The sequence below is a fragment of the Thalassophryne amazonica genome, chromosome 3, assembly GCF_902500255.1.
Source record: "Thalassophryne amazonica chromosome 3, fThaAma1.1, whole genome shotgun sequence".
Lineage (NCBI taxonomy): Eukaryota > Metazoa > Chordata > Actinopteri > Batrachoidiformes > Batrachoididae > Thalassophryne > Thalassophryne amazonica.
This window is the reverse complement of record NC_047105.1, coordinates 85981086-86001319: the sequence shown is the minus strand read 5'-3', so window position 1 is coordinate 86001319 and position 20234 is coordinate 85981086. Positions and strand designations below refer to the sequence as shown.

Below are 20234 nucleotides of genomic sequence, written 5' to 3'. Positions count from 1 at the left end.
ATGCATGGAGTGGCGTCCCCAGGGTACAGTCTGTAGTATGTCTGCCTGTCGATGAGTCCCTCGTTCTCCAGGTTTTGGAGGTAGCTAATGATTTTCATCTTATAGCCGCTCGTGGGCTCTCTCTTCAGACATTCGTATGTACTGGAGTCATTGAGCAAGTTGTTGATCTTGGCCTCGTAGTCCAATGTGTTCAGGACCACCGTGCATCTGCCTTTATCTGCTGGCAGGATAAGGATGCTTTGGTCCTTCTGCAGTGCTGACAAAGCTTTCTGTTCTTCTCCTGTGATGTTGGACGGAGGAGGCTTAGCACTGTTCAGCACTGCTGTGACTCTTAGTCGGAGGTCCCCAGCTTCTGACTCTGAAAACTGTTATGTTTAACGGCTGACTCTACTGCAGTGATGCAATCTACTGTCGGTATATGTTTAGGGGTCACTGAGAAATTTAGTCCTTTAGTGAGCACATCCTTTTCTGTCTGTGTAAGAACCCTGTCGGACAGATTCTTTACCCAATTTTCCCTGTTGTCACTAATTTGTCTGTGTGTATCTTTAAAACTACTCCCACTGAAAGTACGCCTTTTCTGCACTAAAAGGTTGTGAAACTTCCTGATTTGCCGCTCCTTACTTTTTAAATGCTCAGCCATTTGAATTTTAACTATGAACTTTGTGATCTTATTATGGACCTCTTCCCCCACTAAGGTTTCTAACCTTTTGTGAAGACTATCAAGATTATTTTGGAGGTCTAATATTTTAAAATGAAGCCTTCTAAGACCCAAAATCCTCCTAAGGTAACTGTGCTGGATCTTTTCTGCTGTGTGACCTGCTTCTAGTGCCTTTTGCTTCATGCATTTGGGAATAACATTGTTTTGTTTGCATCTCAGGTTAAATCTTAAGTGGTTTCTAAAGTTAGCTATCTTTTTAGCAGTCTTTTCCAGCTTACGTACCAGTGCCAGGGCCTCATGCCCACAGTTGGTCGCAATGTTTCTGTGTAGGCTCTCAGTTGTCCAGGTGGTTTCCATAGTAGAGAAGCTTGAATCTTCGACTGGACTGGGTTGCTTGACGCGAGGACGTTTCGCTTCAAATCGCAGAAGCTTCCTCAGCTAAAATTCTTGCTCTGGTAGTCTGACTTCTGTCTTGATTCTTGTAGAGAAGAAAATACAGAAGCCAACAAAATCTGGAGTTCATTATTTCTGAAACCCTCCTGTCCTGTGCACTGACATTTCCTGTATATTCGTTTTGTGAATTGTTTTGTAATTTGTCGGTAGCATGGCCCAAGCAGAAGGTCGCCCCTTTGAGTCTGGTCTGCTTGACGTTTCTTCCTGAGTGGACATTTTTCCTTACCACTGTCACCTGTGTGCTTGCTCTGGGGGTTGGTAAGGTTAGGCCTTGAGGTAACTTTGTTGTGATTTGGTGCTATATAAATGAAAATAAATTAAAAATTAAATAAATTTGAGTATCTGGTTTCATGAACGAAAATAATCGACCCTTTGCACAAAACCCACAAATCACAGTGAATGTCTAAAACATGCTCACATTCATACGATATTCAACCAAAGAAGAACTGAAGTCATTTTAGTGTATGATGAATGTATTTAACCGAATAACAAAACTGCAGCACTGGCAACAGTCAAAAAGCCCACAGATGTTGATCTTCAATGTAAGGACCCGGTCACACGGCGATAATTGAACGAAGAAAAAAAAAGTCAGTCACAAATCGTAGAGAAAAGGTGGGCGAATGATCCTGCACTTTTCCCATCACCGAAAAGCCTGCAAATCAAGAGTGCATAAAGAAACTAAACCGAAATCCAAAAAAACAAACCTAACAAAAGAATAACAAAGTGAACGTCGGCCTTGACACTTTAAACAAAATCAAAATGAAACATTCATGATGATGTGACTGACAGCGCACCCAGTCTTGTTGTCATGTCCGCTGTACCTGCAGGTGCGAGATCTGGTTGTCTTGACGTGTGTGCACATGCAGACCAACTACAAACGGCTGGAATGTGTGTAAATAGTTAAAGTAGTTGCTAAAACATTCTTGCCACTATTATTTCTGTGTGACAGCGTTGCTTTTCGGCCCACACATGGACGAGTCATCAGGGATACCAGGCCCGGATCCAGACTGGTTTGCATTGATTGTAAAAGTATTTAATTTATCCATAAATCATCATGGAAGTATGCCTGGTTTAAGTGTATTTATGCCACACACAAACTTTCAGATCGGAAAACATTTTATTTATTTATTAAATACATGTATCTGAACGAAGGCACCCATTTGGTCACGTGGCATAGGACACTTTCCGATAATCAAAGAAATTAAATCATTGTTGACACACAGAACTTTCTTCATATTTTAAATACACTGTAAATTGGTAGTTATATTTTTCTTCTGGAGCGAATAAATACCATTAGAAATAAATTCTGTAAAATTCAAAAAACTACACTGTAAATTTGTAGATCTATTTTTTTCCTTCTGGAGTGAATAAATATTAAAAATAAATTCTATAAAATTCTAAAAACTACACTGTAAATTTGCAGATCTACTTTTCTTCTGGAGCAAATAAATTCTGCAAAATTCTAAAAACTTGATTATTTTTAAATTATAGGGAAGTTCCACAGCCATGTGATACATAAATAAAATACGAATAAAAGAATGAAGATTATTGAATAACAAGACACGCACAATTTTTTTTTTTTATCATTGGACAAAAATGCATCTGTCAGATTTTTCACTCTGAATCCAGCCCTGGATACAAGGCCGTTAGGTGCAGCTCCTTGCAGCTTTAGTTTTTCATCCATTCAGATATCGTCAACCTTTGTGCATTAGTTCGGACTTGGGAGGTTGGATGAAGTTGGACGACAGTGACGCTGACGTTACTGGAACTACGCAAATTATGAGGAACTGTCAAGACAGAAAGCAAAATGAAACACGTATGAATTGAGGTTGTCTTCGGGATTCATTCACATTTTTTAACAGTTTGAAAATTCCTACGAAGCGCCAGCTGCAGGAACGAAGCGCCAGCTGCAGGAATGAAGCTGGACGACGGTTAAACGATGCCTCTGAAAGTCAACATAAGTCCAAATTTCTTGTTTCGTTTTGGCTTCGGTGTCCTCCATTAGTGCCGTGTGACCGGGGCTTAAAATAAATAAATAAATGAATAAATATCAACAATGCCAATAACAAAAAAACAGTGATTAATATCCACGCTAATTGTGGTTTTCATTCATTTGGTTAAGTAGCACAGAATAAAACTTACATTTCATCACACAATAAAAGCCCACAGGGCAAACAGTGACTATTCCAAGAAATTGTCATTATATGATAAAAGACACATATTTGTGTTTGAACACTGTTGTCACACTTTAGAAATCTAAATAGGCAGTTTTTGTTCATAATAGGTGAAATGACATTACATAAGCACAATAAAAAAATTATAGACTAGTCAACAAGCATCATTTTCCATTTCTTATAAAGCGCTTCACACTGGAACACTGAAGGTTTTTTTTCTTTTTTCCCTCCACAATGGCCTCTGACAGTAACTTACTACTGCTATGTGATTTGGATGGATTGTGTGGGTCCAACCTTGCTGTAACATTAAACTTAATGCAAATGGAAAAACCTACATATAAAGCAACAAAGACAACATAACCGCACACATATTGTAGATATATCATCAACATCACTGCCCCCTATATCAGCATCCAAACAGCAAGATTTGAAATAAAAACGAATGATGTAGCACAAGTGGCCCAGTTAAAGACAATGCCTCAACTGTGCTATGATGTGTGTGTCAGTTAAGTACATGCAATCCAAACAGACGATGTGCACTCTAAAGCACACAGCTCTCGATGCAGTCAGTGGATCTCCTCTTCAGTCCCTCGGCCCGGTCTGATCGGGTACCTGCTGTTTCCACTGGACATCTTCAGGACTATGACTCCTCTTGGCCTTCACTTGAAGGTAGGCGTGAACACAGTGGTGTTGCGCCACGGTACCGCTGAAGTCGATCACGCGACATTCATACGTGCCCTCATCTGATGGCTTCACGCTAGACAGGCGGAGCTTATGGGAGATGTTGCTGCCAGCCACTTTCACCACCTAAACAAACAAGAGGCATTTTGATTGCCATATGTCTGGCCATGTTTTAGCCACCTGAAAAAATCTGCTAAAAAAAAAAATGTTTGCAATTCAACACCTTAATGCTTCTTGTAAAGGAAAAACCCATATATAAATCGCATTGGAGGATAGGTCACTCCTTCTTTATGTACTATCAGCTCTGTAATTTGGGATTTTTGTCCATTGTTATGTACTTTAAATCCTGGAAAAGTCCTCTATAAATGGTCATAATCATTATTAGCAAATGTGTGGCCTTTCGGCCGCTTGTAGCCAAAGGGTGGCTGAAGTCTCCCTTAGAGATAGGGTAAGAAGCTCAGTCATTCAGAGTAGAGCCAGTTGAGGTGATTTGGGCATCTGGTAACGACGCCTCCTGGGTGTCTCCATAGGGAGGTGTTCCAGGCACGTCCAGCTGGGAGGAGACCCCGGGGAAGACCCAGGACTAGGTAGAAAGATTGTATCTCTACACTGGCCTGAGAACACCTCGCAATCCCCCAGTCAGAGGTGGGAAATGTGGCCCAGAAAAGGGAAGTCTGGGGTCCCCTATTGAAGTTGTTGCCCCCGCGACCCAATCCCGGATAAGCAGTTGAAGATGAGTGAGTGAGAGTGTATTTTTCTGTACATAAGTCACACTGGAGTATAAGCTGCACTACCTCCTAAACTAGTAAAATCAATGACTTATAAACAAATGTGGCTCTCTTTGGTTCTGTGATTCTCTGCTTTTTATTTACAGCTACAAGAAGTGAACATTACTCTGTCAGGTACAATTAACATTCGTGGGACCAAAGTGCACTTCTCTGCATTCTGACAAACATTTATTAACAAAACTTTAACAAGCTTACCACAAGAACTAACATATCACATTCACAAATAGCACAATAAATCACAATTATTCAGTTCTCCCAGGTGCTGTTCTGGTCCTGTTCCAGCGTCAGAGTGAAGTACTCCCATGAGCACAAAGCATAACCTATTTTCACACCGCAATTTCAGTTCAACAATGGATTCACATTATGTTCACTGCTCAAACTGCATCAGGAGAGGTTTATAAAGAGATGAGCAGAATCACAGCTGGCTGTGCACTCTCTACTTCCTCCTTTGTTCATCTCAGGGAAAAAGTGGAGCTCTAGTTTCCTCACGCTGTGCAGGCAGACACTTCTCACCAGATTCTGCTAACAGATTGATTCATTCATGTTTCAAACCTTGTTCTCTACTTTGGGTTAACAAAACACAAAGATTTTTTTTTAAACTATTTTAAAATATGTATAATCACTTTCCTCATCCCTTCACAGGACTCTCTGGGGACCTTTTGGACATTTACCCATCCAAAAAGTCCTCAGAATTACAATGCTGATTTTTTTTGTCATTACGCATGTGGTGAGGATGCACTGAAAGGTCTGTCTGTGGAGAACTGACTGACATGAATATGTGAGGAGACAAAGTGGGCCAGTTTACACCACTTATTGCACTATATTTTTCTGCACTACTGCTTTATGCAGTCTCGTCAGTCTTTTGTTTTGTCTCTCAATGTGTATATTTTGGCATTATTTTCAAATAAAAGCATTTCTCAAAAAAAAAAAAAAACAACAACAACAACAAAAAAACAACAACAACAAAACATGACTGGCCTTCACCAAGTATTTTTATAAAAATGTCTTAAAAAACAGGAAAGGGGGGCATCTTATAATTGGGGTTGTGTTATATTTGGGCCAACATGGTATCGGATCATATGACTGTCAAGACAACACACATACATTCAAATATTAAGTCACACTGACTGGTCTGGGAACTGCTGAACTAATTTGTGCAAATGTGTACCCTAATTAGTACATGTGTATCTGTAATTAGTATAATTAGTACATGTATCCGTTATCCTAACAGTGTCAGCATAACACATGCATATTCCACAGACAAACACTATCATAAACAATCATGAGTCGTGGCTGTTGCTGGCCGGGGGGCACATCATCCACATTAACATGCAAATAGTTGCACCAAACAACCTTAACTAAAATATAATCACTGCACCTACTACTCCCTAGGACAGGGGTCATAAACCTTGCTCCTGGAGATCATCTGCTCTGGATGTTTTCAAACTTGCCCTACTCCTCCCTGCACAGGTAATTAATCAAGTCAGGTATGCTCAGCCTATCAAGACCATATCAGCTGAGATTATATAACACCTAAACAGATCCTTGTCATTTGATTGGTGTAGGTCACATGATATTGATCATTTGTCCAGTTTGCAATTTTGCTCTGTTTACCGTGCAATTTCATTCCATCCGTTTTGCACCATTGCATGCCATGACCACCTTAACATAAAAACACAACATATTGCTTTTCTGCATCCATCGCGCGCTCACACTAGCACTTTGGCAACCTTTGACATGGCGACACTGCTTAGTTTAAAAACAAACATGGCGTGGTTTGTTTTGGTGACAGATGACAAATTTCTGTCAATTTTTCACTGGACTGAGGAGTTTAGTATTACAATGAACAATTTTGGGTTGGATTGTTTTGGAATTATCTGACTGTTTTTGCAAATTGGCTGGGAACAATTTAGAATAGGATTGTTATTTATAGTTCACTATGGACTTTTTGGAACCTGTTGACCTCAAATGACCAGTGATGCACAACAAAATGTAAGTCCCTTTTCTCTTGTTTACAAATTAATATCAAATGACAAGGATCTATTTTAGATGTTATATAAAAAAAATAATGTTTTTTTTCATTTGAAGAATACGTATTTCATTCAGTGAAAGATGAAATGCTCCATTCAATGAGGCGCAACATTTTATCTTTCACCTCATCAAATATTTTTACCACTACACTCATAAACATTCATTATTTGTATACTGTAGCAGGCAGACATGGAAACTATGCAGAGTAGGTGATCTCCAGGAGCAGACATGGAGATCCCAGCCCTAGGGGTATCTATGGTAGGGTACCTGTGTAAATTTCAAGTGTTTAGAATGCATTGCAAAGGAGTAATGAGGTCAAATAAGTAAAGTGAAAGCAAAGCATTTTGTGTGTATTTCACAGTTTTCATCATTCAAAAACTCCATATTTTCCCTAAAACTTAAAAGTTCAAAATTCCACAAGTAAGAACTGTTAACAGCACTTAGATGAAGTGAACAAATTCATCTCAATCAAAATCTATCAAGAAATGAAGAAGCAGCATTTGTAACTATATCATGTGCCAAAGAACTCTGTTGTATAATCTATTCCTAAAGTGGGAGTAGGTGTGATTCTTACACCTATACCTTCGCATATGCACTGTGCATAGTTAATGAGTTATTGTGTTCACAAGAATGTGTCCATATAATAAAAAGGATGATCAATTTATTTTAAAACCCAATTGGTGGTTTTCCACATACAACAGCATAAACTGTCCCAGCCATTGTAATAATGGAAGTAGTACACAAATCTGTGCTAACAGCAATATCTGTGATAAACCACTGTTGCACACGTGAATAATGTCAGAATTGTTGATATGAGCTTGTCTATGGTAGAGCAATGCTGAAATTGGAAATTCCAAATGTTGAGTTAACACTGAAACTGGAGATGCCAAATGTTGAACTCTTCCTGGAGCGACAACAGAAGAGATCTCGTGTAAATTCAGTGGACAGTCGACACTAAAACTGGAAGCGCTAACCTGAGAGGCGGCGCACACCTTGATAGCCCTTGAGGTCCATCAGTGACTATCTAGCGTGTAACTTACATGTAAAAGAAAAAACTGAATCTTTGAAAATAAATTTCTAAACCCTGATTAATCAAAATTAATGACTCTTGCATTATCTATTGAAGAAAAGCTGTCATCATCCACATAGCTGTGATTGTTAATTTTCTATTATTTTCAAATCAAATCAAAGGCATAAACAAAATTCTAAAGCTAAGCTTTCTAACTCTAAATTATACTAGAAAAAGTCTGATGGACTTATATGACCTTCTTGCTTCTTCAGCAATATCATTTTTTTTAACATTTAATTTTACAACACTAATATACTGAAAAAAAAAACCTCTGAAGGACCTAAATGACATAGTGAGATAGTGAGGAGCTTTGCTCATTAATGTCAGTGACATGAAACATATTACCACATTTGTAACCTGTGATCACAATGTGATAAGTCACCAGGATTTCCTCTTATAATACTGCAGTACTGTTGACATTTTATCCTGTCCCCTCTAGGAGGCAGCATTGGATCATAAACCTGAGTGACAACCTGCTCAATAGTAAAAAAAACAAAAATAATAATTAGTGATGTACATGCCACAATTGAGTATGACCAGATACACTGAACTGTAATCACTTTATCTTCATATTAACAAATCAAATGTTTTTTGGAATTACTATGTTAAGCCCATAAAAAATAGAGATGGTAAATACAGTGCCCAGACAAAAAAAAAAAAAAACAACACCCAAATTTCTTTGTCAATGTCTTTGATTTGTGCTTAAAGATAATCAAACTTACACTAATTTTGGTACCTTCTTTGGATGTCTCCTGTGGGGGTACAACCTGCACAGAAATATAGATGACAGATTATCAATGGACGGTATGTTGTCTGTACATCCAAAAATATCTCATCACTAAAATATCTCAATGACTGCAAACAGCGATGTGGGTGGAAATGTTTGATGTCTTCAGCATGCAGCAGTAGCCCCCCCCCCCACACACACACACGCCTGCATCATAGCTTTGTTCTAATTTCTTAAAATAATGACGTATTGGTATTGTATTCTCTGGTGTTTGAGCTGCATGGACAATATTTGTGTATATATGGAGGGTTTGTATGAGTACACACTCAACATTACCAAGCAGGTACACCTCTGAAAAGCAAAAAAAGTGTGAACGAGCATGAAGAGGCACCAAGGTAGTCTGTTGGGCATAGGTATGAATTATGCATGGAGCTGACAGATTTTGAAAATCTATTTCTTCCTCAGTGCCAATTATAGTGTCTAGAGGCACAATAGGGGTGCCTGAGTTCCCCCGTGATGGGAGAGTCAACTCGTTCCCTCAGAGTTGGCAAATGGTAATCAGCAATTACCCCTTCGTTTCCATGCCAGAGGGTTTGTGCTGTGGCAAATTCTACATTTTCTTTTTTCTCATATACAGTATGCTTTAGGTCTAGTCAATGCAATTCTCTACAAATACATTCAACAGTAAGCACAAAAAAAAAATAAAAAAAAAATGATTTTATTCTGTTTCATACATTTTAAAATATAAATTATAGCTGTACAGGAACATGGTGAAATAATATGGCCCCATCTTTACAATGGTCTGAAGTGCATGGCACAACTGCATTTGGGGCATGTCCAGCTTCACTTTGCTATTTATGCAGAGCTGGAGAACTGGTGGAGACGGGTTGCATTTGACCTCTCAGTTACAGGTCTGTTCATGGCATAACATAAAATAAACCCACTGGAGTGTCAGTTGTCACTGCTTTTAAGAGACAGGAGCACTAGCAACTGGTGCATGGCTGTTAAGACTGTAAACTCCAAAGTGAGAGGTATACTGCTGAGGAAAGGGCTTGAAAGTGTGAAAATACAGAAGCAGCAGGCGTCCACCACAGCTCCCTGAGGTGAAGCATTTGAGCACCCTCCTGCAGCACCTCCTCCTCCCTTGATCACTCTCCCAACTTCCCAACTTCCTAGTGCACATGAACATTATAGCCAGTCCTGCTTTGGTGCTCACTACCTATGAACACAGGGAGGATTATAACATGCAAAAATATGGCAGAAAGCAAAGTTATGAACGCTTTGTGGTTTTTACATTTATGTTTACTTTTCATTTTTGCTTTCTATTTAGCTCCACTGAAGTTAGTCTGGCCAGAATCCTCATCCTCAGCTCAGTAGATTCATCTATTATATATCATAGGAGGTATCTGGGTATCATCCGCTTGATCTCCAGTTTCAATAGTAGCTTCCTTCTTTTGATGTTAGAAGGAAGCTTTCTTCTTATAGCTTCCTTCAATTGATTTATTCAATTTATTTATTCAATATATAAAAGTGCCAAATCATGACAATATCGCCCAAGGCGCTTCACACAACTGATGTTAGAACACTGAGCTACCAGGTGCTTCTTGGTCAATGTGAAGGTTCATTTTCTGTTCATCCATAGTTCCCACATGTGTTGCATGTAACTTCTCTCATTGGGTCTGCTGTAATTCCATCAGTTTCATGTTGTCAGTCCATGTTATCCATGTACATCTTGTTAAACTTGCCCACTTCCCATCAGTGTCCTGGTTGCTCAACAATTGACATCTGAGCTGCTATGGCTTTATTCATTTGCCACTCGCTCATGTTTTCAAGGTAGGCTGGGGGAGTAGCATGGGGGGGGGCTCTAGCCTGGGGACCCATGCTGGATGTGTGTTTGACCAGGGTTTGAACCTATGACCTGTTGTTCCAAAAGAGCAATTGCCATTTTAAAGCATTAGAGATCATTTTATCTGAGCAGCCTATCATTTTCTGCACTTCTTTATGTGTTTTCCCTCTCCAGTCAACATTTTTGATCAGCCTAATATTCCTTTTTTTTCCCTTTACTGACATCCACCAATCTGGATCCGGATCACCTCCAAAACTCAGTGGAGTCTTTCATGTCCTAATATGTATCTGTGGTACAAATTTGGTGAGAATCTGTGAAGTAGTTTTGATGTAATCCTTTAAAGGCTATAAAGTGAAACTTGATCCAGAATCCGGATCACCTCCAAAATTTAATGGAGTCTTCCTTGGCCTAATACATATCTGTGGTAAAATTTCGTCAAAATCTGTACAGCAGTTTTGACGTAATCTTGCTAGCAGGCAGGCAGACAGACAGACAAACAAACAAATAAATAAATGCAGATGGTATTAGTACGTCCCTGGCTGACGTAAAAATTTTAATTCATGTTTTGATTTGGAATAGAATGTGCAGTGTTCCCAATGCATTTGTATTTCTGGAAATAAAAGCTATTTTAAGGATATTGAGCTTAACTGAAAAAAGTTGTAATTGACTTTAGACCAGGGCCCATAAGCACAAAGCAGCCTAAGGCTAAAAATAGCTCCTAGTGATATTATTCTAAGAAAAATCTTAGAATTCCTCAAATTCTTAGACATCTCTTAGAATTTTCCCCTGGTAAGATGAAAGTTGTCTGCAAAGCATTTTAGGCCTTGAGAGGGCTCCTAAGATGGCAAACTGTTAAGAGTAGTGAGGAGGACTTAAGAACCCTAAGAGTGTCTTAAGCTGGGCTTACACTGTGCGAGTTTTGGCCCTTTTTCAGCCGATTTTTCACTCATGCCAGAATTTTTTGCATCGCACCGAGTTTCAGCTGAATCGTTCGTCCTGCATCGTGTAATATACATGGAGTAACGAGCTGCGTTTAACCTCTCACGACCACCTCCTGATCGGTAATCATATGGTTGGATAAAAATTAAACCTGTTTGATATTCTGGTTGGCCGTTGTGAGGGTATCCCTCTGCTGAAGCAGCGCTACAAGTGTCTATCGCACTGTGCATGTGCAAACACCGGAGAGAGCATAACCAGTGATCATCTCTTTGGGAGAGCAGTTTCTGTTTCTTTTTTCTCCCTTAATCTTCAACTCATTTAAAGTCTTTATATATATATATATATATATATATATATATATATATATATATATATATATTTTTTTTTTTTTTTCTGTTAAAACTTTGATGTCTCACATCGAGAGTTTTTATAAATGTAAATGTAAATAAAGTTTGAAAAAACAAAAAGAAAAAAAAAGCTTCTGTTTATGTTTTGCTTCTGGAAACACAAGTCCGATGTGTGGTTTTTGAACGTACAATGTGAGTAGTGAGATCACATAAGAGCATTGGGCCGTATAGTGGGAGAACATAAATCGTACGCTCTGAACTTTTACACCCTGCGGTTTTGTCGCACAGTTTGAGCTGGAGCCAAGTACGAGTACAGTGTTTGCACAGCTTTAAGCAAACAAGATGGTAGAAAAGACACAGAAGAAGCAGAGATATTCTCCGTATATAGGATGACAGTGAGTCAGAAACATGCTATTGGCTTGATCTATGTAATTATTTTATAGTAATTTACTGTCTTAATGTATTTATAAATTGTTTAGGTTGTTGTTAACATATTCACACATTAATATTTGTCATGGCCTCTCCTCTGTCCTGCAGGGGCGGTTCCTCCTGCAGGCAGAGGCAGGCCATGTCTAATTGGAGTCACTTGGGCCTCATTATAAAAGCAGGGCGCCAGCATCATTCTCTCTCTCTGCTGGCTCCTACAGGTACCACCTTTTTTGTTCAGTTCTTGTTGTTTTGTTTTACACTCAGTCATATTTACACATACATGCTCACGCATCCATGCATTCCATACCTCTTACATATTGACACGTCACACAATATTGCCTTTATCTTTGTTTATAGTTAATTATTACTTACAATAAAATCCTGTTGATTGGCCTAAACTTCATCCCCCCTCTTTCTTGTTGTGGGCTATGAGCTGGCCTGTGACATATTATCATTATTTTTATTACTATTATGAGTATTAGTAATATTATTTTATTTTATTATTACTTCTATTTTGTCATTTGATTTGAAAGGACCACAATGGAAGTAAGTGTTTTTCTTGTGTTATGCATGTAATTTTAACTTATTCACAATTACATTATGTACTTACATTGAACTTATTAATAAACTCACGCACCCACGCACACTTTTACTATGTAGATAATCGGCATGTAAATGAGATATGTTCAAACATCTTCAAGCTTCAAGCTGTTTAACAATTCATTTTGTGGTGAATTGCGTGAAATAATGAAAGACAAGCAAGAGTTTTTGTCTTTTTGGCACTCTGCTGCTAGGAGGCGCTCTTATTTTTCAGATAAAACAACACAGGGACGGCATCAAACACGATACACTTTTCACTTATGGTGACAACATGGTGACACTTAACTCACTAAACCAATTGAACTACAAAAACACAATAAATCAATAACACTCAGAGCACTGTTAAACTAACATGAATCACAATGACAACATTTAAAACCCCAAAACCCAGAGCTCCCATAATGCATTGCAGCACAATTTACAGGTTTAGCGACCGGCCCGGTGATCAAGCCAATTTAATTTTGCTGAGTAACATCATCATGACACTAAATTATTTTCATGATTACACATTTCTTTATGCAGTTCAGGTTATATGATCGGTTGGAGCGCAGAGCACATTTATTATTTTATTTTGCCTTCCCTTTCTGTGACATTCAATCACAGCTCTTACAGGACCACGTCATACCTAGCAACGGGGTCAACCCCACCTCCTCACTAAGATAGGAGTTTCTGTCAACTCCTTACCCAGAGTTGCTCTCAGACACCTCTTGGGTCTCTCTGAGGCTGGGAGTCCTTGCCAGAATATTTTAGGCCAAGTTAGGAGCTCTTTGAGAGGGCTTTGAGATGCACCGAGGATACGGGCCCAGTTTTTTTGGTGCAAGTGCTTTCTACCATCTCACGCCATTAATGCACCACTTGTATGCAAGTACACTTCTTATTTAAAGAAGACGGTCAATGGAAATGAAAATGACTATAAACCCTTCTCATTCATGGTTTGACGTAGGCACATGTAAAATAATGATAACATTCCAGTATATGCTTAGTTTCAGGGGTTTTACACAGAAAGCATTACCTGTGGGACATATTACCATACCATATTACCAATAAAGGAAATATATTTGACAAACATAAAAACAAAATTAGACACCATATTGCCACATGGCTTACATGATTAGTGGTCTGCTCTGACGTCTCCTGCCAGTGAATGTGGTTCTTGATGTACCACCATTGGATCTCCAAGGAGAAAGAGGATGAACCTGCCCCACGGAAGGAACAAGCCATTTCTACATCCTCGCCACTCTGCGTTGTGATGTCATGTGGCACCTCGGTAAAGAGGGCTGCAAGAAGAGCAAATTGAAATATAAGGTCACGTCAGTCCTGGGAGCATGTACTAATTTCTTGCATTACTGCAGTCACCACACCACAGAAGCGCCCTGGGTCCTACATATTAACCACCCAGACAGACAACTGGTCTAATTATAACACAAGTCAAAGAAAATTATTTTTTAAGACACCTGCAAAACCACAAAGAAATACGCAAGATACATACTAATTTGAGCTTGCAAAGAACATATGGAGAAGTATCACACTACGGGAACAGACTGTGTCACAGAGGTACATTGTCATTATGGGGTGTTCTGTGTAGAATTTTGAGGAAAAAAAAATAATTTCATCCATTTTGGAATAAGGCTGTAGTATAAAATGTGGAAAAACTGGAAAAGCTGGAGAACATGTACCGTGTTTGGATGGACATGAACTACATGAACATGGACATGAACATGAACTGCCCACTGTGATGCGCGTGTCTGCTTGCTGTCCTCATGCGGACATACATAAAAACATATATCGTCATTGCAATGGGCTGCAGCAAGTGAGTGCATGGCGCACACTGACAGGCTACCCCTGGTGAAATGGACCGTCAGATCATAATATGCAGCGGGTGATTTGAATGTCACGTCACCCACGCGAGCTCTGTTCCACATGACGCGGTATCTGTCCTGCGTCACGCCATCCACAAGACACGCCGCCAGCAGATGTGGACATGAAAAGAGCACCCTGCTTCAGCATTCATGTCATTTCATGACTGTACGTCTGTGACCATGGGTCATCTACAGAGGAACAGACAGTTCATACTTGTATTGTCCACTTGAAAAGGATTCAATAAAATACAGTGTTTTAATATGGTGTGTGGTTTTATTTATTTATTTTTTAAAAATACGTCCATGTCCTTCTTGATATCAGCCATTTTCCCACACCTTTTACAGGACAGCAATGGCAGCTCAGTGGTAAAGTTTCTGGCTGGCAATCAGAGCTTTTGGAAATTGCAGGTTTGAATCTCGTGGATGGCATGTATTTTAATTTTTTTTTTTTGTTATTTTCACAGCTGCTGTGTGATGTGTAACCACAGCTGCTCGCACTGTGTTCTGACGTGCAAGAAACCGTCACAGCAGAATCGGTCACGCCTACCCGTCGGCTCGATGTTTTTGTAGTTCACTTATACAAGCTGTTCTGCCGTGATTTGCCCTGATTTGTACTTATTCATACTATGTGTGATGGGGCCCTTAGTTCCACTAACATTTCTTTGCTGGCATAGTGAGTAAGACCGAATGGTCAAAAATATTTGTAAACCCTAAAACCAAACATTAATTCCTGCCTGTTGGGTGTTTTGTAACAGCCAGGCTGCCATAAGGAACTCAGCCCCTCGCCCTCCCCCAACAGAAGTGGGCAGGCCAGCTGCCAGTGCAGCTGGAAAAAAAGTAATTTACTTTCAACATGCAGCAGCTCAGACAGTGGCAGAAGAGGCAAATCGCAATGTTGTTTTCACTCATGGTCACAACATAACTCTTCACCAAACTAACGACAGTCCTTGAACTATAAAAACACAACAAAACCCCTAAACTAATGTGTACTACAATACTGATAAAAAACAAACCCTGAACTCCCATAATGCATTGCTGCAATGCATTATGATCGACAGTGTCTGTGCTTTATAAGACAGTGTGCACATGCAAACCTTTACTTTTTCAAATTGAAAAGACACTTATTTATGGAGTTAAATTTGTCTCATTAATACCTGATTTGTAACTTGTGTGTTGGTTTTTAATAGATATGTGTATTAATAGATGTGTATTTCGGAAATGAGTCATCTTTTCCATTTGTTAAAAAAAAGCATTTGCAAAACTGAAAATTCTGTTTGTGAAGTGTGGCCACTTTTCACACTTTTCACAGATGAATGCGATTTCCCATAACGCCTTTTGACGCTTGTGACGGTTTAATGCTCAAACCTTCAGAATTCGTGCAATATTTTCACTTCGTAAAAATGAGAGTTGCTGTTAATGTGTTGATAAACTGTCCGGAATTCGTCTGTTTATAAATGAAAATATGAGTGAAAGTGCCTTGCATTTAATCTAAACTGCCACCGTGAAAGGTAAGTGAGATGTCTTTGCAGCAGCCGGCAGGATGCTTAAAGACACAAGTGCTGCAGTGAATTTACTCAGAAGCCTCTGCAGTGCTAAAAGTTGAACCTATCAGTTGTCGACAGTGTGCAAAGTCAATAGTAAAAGTTAGCGGTTAACTGTAACTTCTGTTAATTTTTTTTTTTAGGAGTTTATCGGTTTAGCATTATAAAAGTTAACTTTTCAGTTAACGGATTAGTGGTTATCAAAGCCAACTTTTTAGTTAGCTGTGCCCACCGTGTGTGTGTGTATATATATATATATATATATATACACACACACACACACACACACAAACAAACACACACAAGTTAAAGTTACAATGAATCTCTGAATGAATGTTGTACCATCACCAGGCTCTGACAAGCCTGCTCAGCAGACATCCAACTATTTCCTGACTTTAATCACAGTTGCTTCACCAGAATTCAACCCTCTAACCCTGACAGAATGCCAAATCAACACAAAAGCTGACTTTACTGACAAATTTTCATGGCTGTGAGCTTGCTGCTAAAAAGAATATAAACATCTACCTTTGAAGGGAATACTGACATTTAATAGGAAATCTGAACCACTGACTGTCTCTTTTCTGAAGATATATCTCTGTCACAGAATACTTTTCCAAAGTACAGATTTTTATCAAGACAGTAATGTCGGCACTGTGATTTAGAGTGGCATGGGACTGGAAAATGCAACCATAGTGCATGCATTTTTTAAAATAGTCCTCCTTGGTATTTTTCAGGCTATCACTAAGAGAGCAATGATGCCATGAGTGCACAGCAGCAGCTGCTTTCTTTTCACTGCAGACTCATTAAAAATAAAACAGGGAGAAAACTAAAGAAAGCAATGAGATAGCAAGCATAAATATATAAACAAATTAATACATACTGGCCAAGCTCAAAGAAGCACCTCAAATATTTTCTCAGTTATGGTTCCAGAAAAAATAAGAGCAATACGAGTAAATCTAGCCTGAATGCCTTTATGAGGTAAACTCATTAGTTCACTACACATAAATCTTGCTATTAAACAATGATGAGAATAAACAGGTATTTTTAAATGTACACTAGCGCATTGCCCGTGGGGATCCACAGGCTTGAGATTGGGTAGTGTTTATTAAATAGGTAGCTGACATTTTTAAGGGTGGTAATCAATTATGCAAAGTTTTTATAATGAGTTGGAATGGTGCGTGAGTCCAGAATGTTTTTAGGACCTTAAGCCCCTTTCACACCGGCACAAATGTAGAGCTGCGTATTGTGGCATGGTGTTTCGTTTAAGTACGCCCGAAATGTGTGCGTACTCGACCTTTTTCCGTGTTTGTTGTGTTCGTAGATTTGCTTGCAGCTGCATATGTTTGCTTTTTAATGTGCACACAGTCGCGTGTAGCCCTTGCCGCTATTTAAAACCAATTAAAATCTTTTTCTTTTTTTTTTTTTAATACTCATCGTTTTTATTTTTCATTATAACATAACAAATCACATTTTAGAGGAACAATATCACAACAAAACAAAGTGGCATGTGACAACATATTACTTATTCACATAGGCATAGATCGTAGATTTCATCTCCGAAGTTTGAATTCTATTTTTTCCACAGCTCTTCACATTTTGGTATCTGTAGTCTTATGATATGTTTCCATATTATAAATGTCATCCACTATTTCTCTCCAATTGTCTGAGGTGGGAGTGGTGGCCTTGTACCACTTTCGTGTAATTACTTTTTTATAGCCGCCAAAAGAATCTTCACCAAGTATTGATCTTTAATTGGGATTGCAATGTCTGTTAAATATCCTAAATACAATACCAGGCTCGGACTGGTAATCTGTGATTTTTGGCATTTGCCCGGTGGGCCGCTGCACGTTTAGACGTGCGTGGGCTGGCCGTCCCATATTTATAGAGATTTATTATAGAGATTTATAGAGATTATGGAAATATACAGTGTTCTCGAACCGCGTGCTGCTGTCAACACGAGGAAAATCCGTGATCGGTGAAGCTACAGCATTTAATCGGTGCAGCTGCAGAGCCACTTCCTGGATTTGTGTCAAAATAAAAGTTCTGTAGTGTTTCATACACGGTGCAGTCTTATTCTAGGTTTCAGTTTTGTTTCCGTTTGATCACACAACGGAGACTTACATCGAGCACAATGATTGACATGACCAACAGCCAATGACAATGGAGAAGCATAGAGGGTGACCAATCAGACTGCAGGAAGAGCAGGCGGCCGCTCCCGCCCCTGTGAATGCATTGAGTCCTCGGTGCCTGGACTTCTCTACGCTCTTCTACTGATACAAGGCTGGAATCGTTTCTTTTATCTTAATTAACTGTGCTTTACTTTTGTTAATCTTTAAATGCAACAGCTACGGACTTCAGCTCCTTAATTTGCTGCTGTGTGAATCCTAGCAGTGGTTACACATTACCTCTCTCCCTCTCTCTCTCTCTCTCTCTCTCTCTCTCTCACACACACTTTGGAGACACAAAAACTTTTTTCCGCTTGTGTGCTTTTGCTTCCGTTTTGTCAGACCCGGCGCCAGAAAAAAAAAAAAAAAAAAAATATATATATATATATATATATATATATATATATATATATATATATATATATATATATATATATATATATATCACGGGGCGGGGTCGCCCCCCCGCCCCCCCCCCCCAAAAAAAGTGCGCACCGGAGGAGACGTGTGCTCCTGGAAAGCTCGTGTATTTACGCTGCACCGTTGTAAGAGACTGACTAAGAGTGAAGAGTGATGACAGTATTTTTTTAAATTATTATTTGAACGTATAGACCCTCGGTCAAGTGATCTCCTACATACCACACAGAGCCGGTGTTCTGTCGAGATGAGGTGTGCCAACTTTCGACACTCTGAGCTGTGACGTACCTTCGCATTGTCCAATAGGAATGACGCGTCGGGCTAAAACATGGAAGACTCGTGGCAGAAACCACTGATCTCTACAAAATGGATTGGACCAATCCGACTGGTGCAGAAACCACTGATCTGTACAAAACATTAACGTGTGACAGGACTGCTCATTTACAGAGCAGTTTTCTGAAGAAAAATCATTGGAAATGTTTTTTTGTTGTTACCTAAATTTCTGATTACTGTTAAAAAAAAGTTTAGAACACTTTAAAACAGGTAAATAAATCAATAAATGGTTCTTTAGAAACCTTTCATCTGTATTAAAACCACCTGTTATTTCAGATTAGATCATTTCTTGTTTAACATAAGGAACCTCAGACATTTATTTTTAGACAAATAAAATAACATGGAAACATGTATATTTTTTGAAGTCTGGTAGATTATTTATATCTTATTTCAACCAGAAAAACAAACACTAAATGAATACAAATGTTTATTATAAATGCAAAAGGAAATAATTTAACAATGACTGCAGTGTGATTGTAAAGTAGGATTTCTGTGACATAAACCTCATGATGTTTATATATATATATATATATATATATATATATATAGTCATTTAAACTTGTAATTTCGTCAAAATATGTAACTGCCTTTAATGTTATCAGGACGCCCCCTAGTGGCGCCAGGTCCGCGTTTTGTACTATGATCAAGGTGAAATGACAGTGAAAGTGTGTGTTTAGGTGTGTGTTCATGGTGTTTAGGTGTATAGTATTTGTTCATTGGGGGTTCGGTATGGACGGGTGTGTGTGCGTGTTTGGGGATGGATTCGTCCGGCCAATAGTGGGCTGGTCCAGAGGAAAAATGCCAGGGCCGAAATTTGTTCCCAGTCCGACCCTGTACAATACTGTACATGTTTTGGGTAGCTCATATCCAAGTATGTCTTTTAATTCTTTCCAAACATTATTCCAGTAGCTTGTCAACTTAATACAATGCCAAAATATATGTGTGTGATTAACATCCTGCTCTCCACACAATCTCCAGGAAGGTTGATGTGCAGACAATAAACTCTTCATCTTTGGAGTAATGAAAAAACGTACAATATTTTTCCAGCAGAACATTTTCCACATTTTAGAACTCGATGTGTCCTGTTGCATTTCACAGATGTCATACCACATTTCATCACTTATTTCCATCTTTAGTTCTTTTTTCCATTGATCTCTGATGTATAATGTTGAAGTTT

At 38.9% G+C, this 20234-nt stretch overlaps 1 protein-coding gene across 1 annotated transcript in view; it reads right to left on the bottom strand.

Annotated features, from left to right (window-relative positions):
* Positions 1-3860: 3860 nt before the first annotated feature.
* vstm2l (V-set and transmembrane domain containing 2 like) overlaps positions 3861-20234 on the bottom strand; it is a 73425-nt gene continuing 57051 nt past the window's right edge. Inside the window, exons 2-4 of the mRNA XM_034167024.1 lie at positions 13850-14019; positions 8577-8621; positions 3861-4092 (exon numbers count right to left, since the gene is read on the bottom strand). Coding sequence (XP_034022915.1) covers positions 3868-4092; positions 8577-8621; positions 13850-14019 — 440 coding nt within the window. The 3' untranslated portion in view covers positions 3861-3867. The remainder of the gene's footprint in view (positions 4093-8576; positions 8622-13849; positions 14020-20234) is intronic.